Source organism: Austrofundulus limnaeus, unplaced genomic scaffold (assembly GCF_001266775.1).
Source record: "Austrofundulus limnaeus strain Quisiro unplaced genomic scaffold, Austrofundulus_limnaeus-1.0 Scaffold201, whole genome shotgun sequence".
In the NCBI taxonomy this organism is placed as follows: domain Eukaryota; kingdom Metazoa; phylum Chordata; class Actinopteri; order Cyprinodontiformes; family Rivulidae; genus Austrofundulus; species Austrofundulus limnaeus.
In genome coordinates this window covers 805755-808861 of record NW_013952603.1, presented here as the reverse complement: position 1 = coordinate 808861, position 3107 = coordinate 805755, and the positions used below count along the sequence as shown (strand labels likewise).

Here is a 3107-nt window from a genome sequence, read left to right as displayed (position 1 = left end):
TATATATATATATAAGTATATATAGTTTTATTTACAAGAACGCCAGGTTTGATCACGAGTCCCGATGATTATTATTGTAAACAAGAGCTGCATTACTTTTTACCGACTGTATTTGAAGGCAGCATATCAAAACGCGCTGCATCCTAGTGACGTCATTTACAGTCGACCAGTAAACAGATTCGTGGATTTTCACCGCACGCGAGGTAAGAAACGATGTAGTTTTAAAAAAAAATCTTTCAAATACATTTACTTGTTGTTTTAAAGATAATCCATACTGAAAATTATGATGTGAAACGAGACGACGCAGATCCTAAAACTGTTCTAGAATTTTCTACATCGCCGGGCAGGACTTCCGTCTTCGTTAGCAGTGAAATTATAGAAAAGCTAAGCTACTTACTGTTTTACTGCTAAAATATAACTTTGAAAATAAATGTATTTTAACTCTTTGTTAGTCTTAATCCGGTATAACTACTGAAGCATCCGTCTTGATGAATCACACCCGAATCAACATCCGTGTTTGTTTTGGCTTACCTGCGTTAGCTGGCTACAAACTAAAACTAGTTCAATAATTTTAACAACAAAAATCACATGTAAGAGTTTTTAACCTCTTACAGCTACGTTTTTTGTGTTTTATTACCTAAATCCATCATTGTAACTAAGATTGGAGTCTCCTCAGTTGTGTAGAAAACCGTTCATCAGTGGAGCTAATTGATAAAATAAAACTGATGTAAACTAGAAGAATCTTGGTTAGTTGTGTAATCTGCTTCGTGTAAAAAACAAATTGCAATTTGATTATAGGGGTGTAAATCACTAGCTTTATCATGATACGATATTATATGGATTTGTTTGGATGACGATTCGATATTTCTCTATCACATGGGCGGCTGTGGTGGAGTGGTTTATTTTATTTACTGTTATTTTACCAGGCAAATCCCATTGAGATCTCAGATCTCTTTTTCAAGGGCAGCCTGGGCCTGAAGGCAACCTATTGTACATGTTTTTGTGTTGTGGGGGAAACCGGAGTACCCGGAGAAAACCCACGCAAGCACGAGGAGAACATGCAAACTCCGCACAGAAAGACCCCAGGTGGTTTGATCCCCCGTCTACACGTTTCAGTCGTTGACACTTCACCTGCTTGACAACAAGCATGGCAGCCCCACCTCTGTCAGTGTGCCCCAGGGCAGCTGTGGCTACAATGTAGTTTACCATCATCACTGAATGGGTGAATGTCTATAAGTGTAAAGTGCTTTGGGGTCCGGAGGGACTTGATAAAGCGCTTTATAAGTTCAGTCCATTTACCATTTACAAAGTCTGTCACGTCACGATACGATTTCTGTGATATAATGCGGTATCATACGCAATGACTGTGTTAGATGGGCATATTGTATTGATCTATATATATATTGATCTATATACATCGAGCATATGATGATGATATAGATTGATATATATTCATTTTGCTTCAATATAATTTAATCATGAACCATTATATCCGTCCGTCCGTTTCCTTCCTCTTATCTGGGGTCAGGTCTCGGGGGCAGCAGCCTCAGCAGAGACCCAGACRTCCCTCTCTCCAGCCACTTGGACCAGCTCCTCTGGGGGAATCCCAAGGTGTTCCCAGGCCAGAGAAACTGTCCCTCCAGCGTGTCCTGGGTCTTCCTCTGGGTCTCCCCCCAGTGGGACGTGTCCAGAACACCTCACCAGGGAGGCATCCAGGAGGCATCCTAACCAGATGAACCACCTCAACTGGCTCCTCTCGACGTGGAGGAGCAGCGGCTCTACTCTGAGTCCCTCCTGGATGACTGAGCTTCTCAGCCTATCTCTAAGGGAGAGCCCAGACACCCTGCAGAGGAAACTCATTTTCAACTCTTGTATCCGCGATCTTGTTCTTTTCGGTCACTACCCAAAGCTCCTGACCATAGATGAGGGTAGGAACGTAGACCGACTGGTAAATCGAGAGCTTCACCTTCTGGCTCAGCTCTCTCTTCACGATGACAGACTGGTACAACGCCTGCATCACTGCAGACGCAGCACCAATCCACCTGTCGATCTCCTGCTCCATTCTTCCCTCATTCATGAACAAAACCCCGAGATACTTAAACTCCTCCACTTGGAGCAGGACCTCCTCCCCGACCCGGAGAAGGCACTCTACCGGTTTTTGGCTTACCATTATATTGATATGGATTGATGTATTGTTACCCCTACTTGATTATTACTTGTTTTTTGTGCATCTTTTAACAAATACCATTATATAGAATATAGGTTTTTAAACTTAGCTGTAGTTGCTGGTGTGTCAGAGAACTGACTCCATGTCACTGCTTGTCACGTTACAGGAGGATGAACCTGACACTGAGCTGGCTGCTGCTCCTCTTCTTCTCTGCGGCGGTGTGGTCGGTGCCCATCGATCGCAATGAAGCCAACCAGGAGCAGAAGGAGGACATACAGGAGGAGAACATGGTGAGTTTGTGATGTGTTGATGTGGAACGAGGTTCAAGACTTCTTATTGTAACCTGAGCTGTGCGACAGGACACGGGTCTGTACTACGACCGCTATCTCAGGGAGGTGATCGAGGTTTTGGAGACTGACCCTCACTTCAGAGAGAAGCTGCAGACAGCAAACACAGAGGACATCAAGGTTAGCATCTCTGTCGTTCATCGCAGACTCCAGTCTGATCAACAAGTTGTTTTTGTTTTGTAAACTCTGCTGCTTGTTTTATGTTCGCCACCAGAACGGGCGTCTCAGTAAAGAGCTGGACCTGGTCAGCCACCACGTGAGGACCCGGCTGGATGAGCTGAAGCGGCAGGAAGTGTCTCGCCTCAGGATGCTGCTGAAAGCCAAACTGGACAGCACAAACACACAGAGTGAGTCAGAAACACAAAGTTGCTGATCAGGAGCAGCCTATTCATGAATCAGTGATGGAGCCGGTCGGATCGCACAGACGTGAAATGAAACGAGCATCACAGAACCAAAAAAGGCAGGGCTGCAGCTAACGATTATTTTAGTAATCGATTAATCGGATTAAAAAAATTGTCATGTTCTGCAGTAATTACTTAAACTTATTTTATGAGAAGTACAATTATTTAATATTGTGTAGGGTTTTTCTACAC

The 3107-nt window shown here is 43.8% G+C and overlaps 1 protein-coding gene across 1 annotated transcript in view; it reads left to right on the top strand.

Annotated features, from left to right (window-relative positions):
* Positions 1–118: 118 nt before the first annotated feature.
* Positions 119–3107, top strand: part of nucb1 (nucleobindin 1) — an 8528-nt gene continuing 5539 nt past the window's right edge. Inside the window, exons 1-4 of the mRNA XM_014018777.1 lie at positions 119–203; positions 2334–2457; positions 2527–2634; positions 2729–2861. Coding sequence (XP_013874231.1) covers positions 2338–2457; positions 2527–2634; positions 2729–2861 — 361 coding nt within the window. The 5' untranslated portion in view covers positions 119–203; positions 2334–2337. The remainder of the gene's footprint in view (positions 204–2333; positions 2458–2526; positions 2635–2728; positions 2862–3107) is intronic.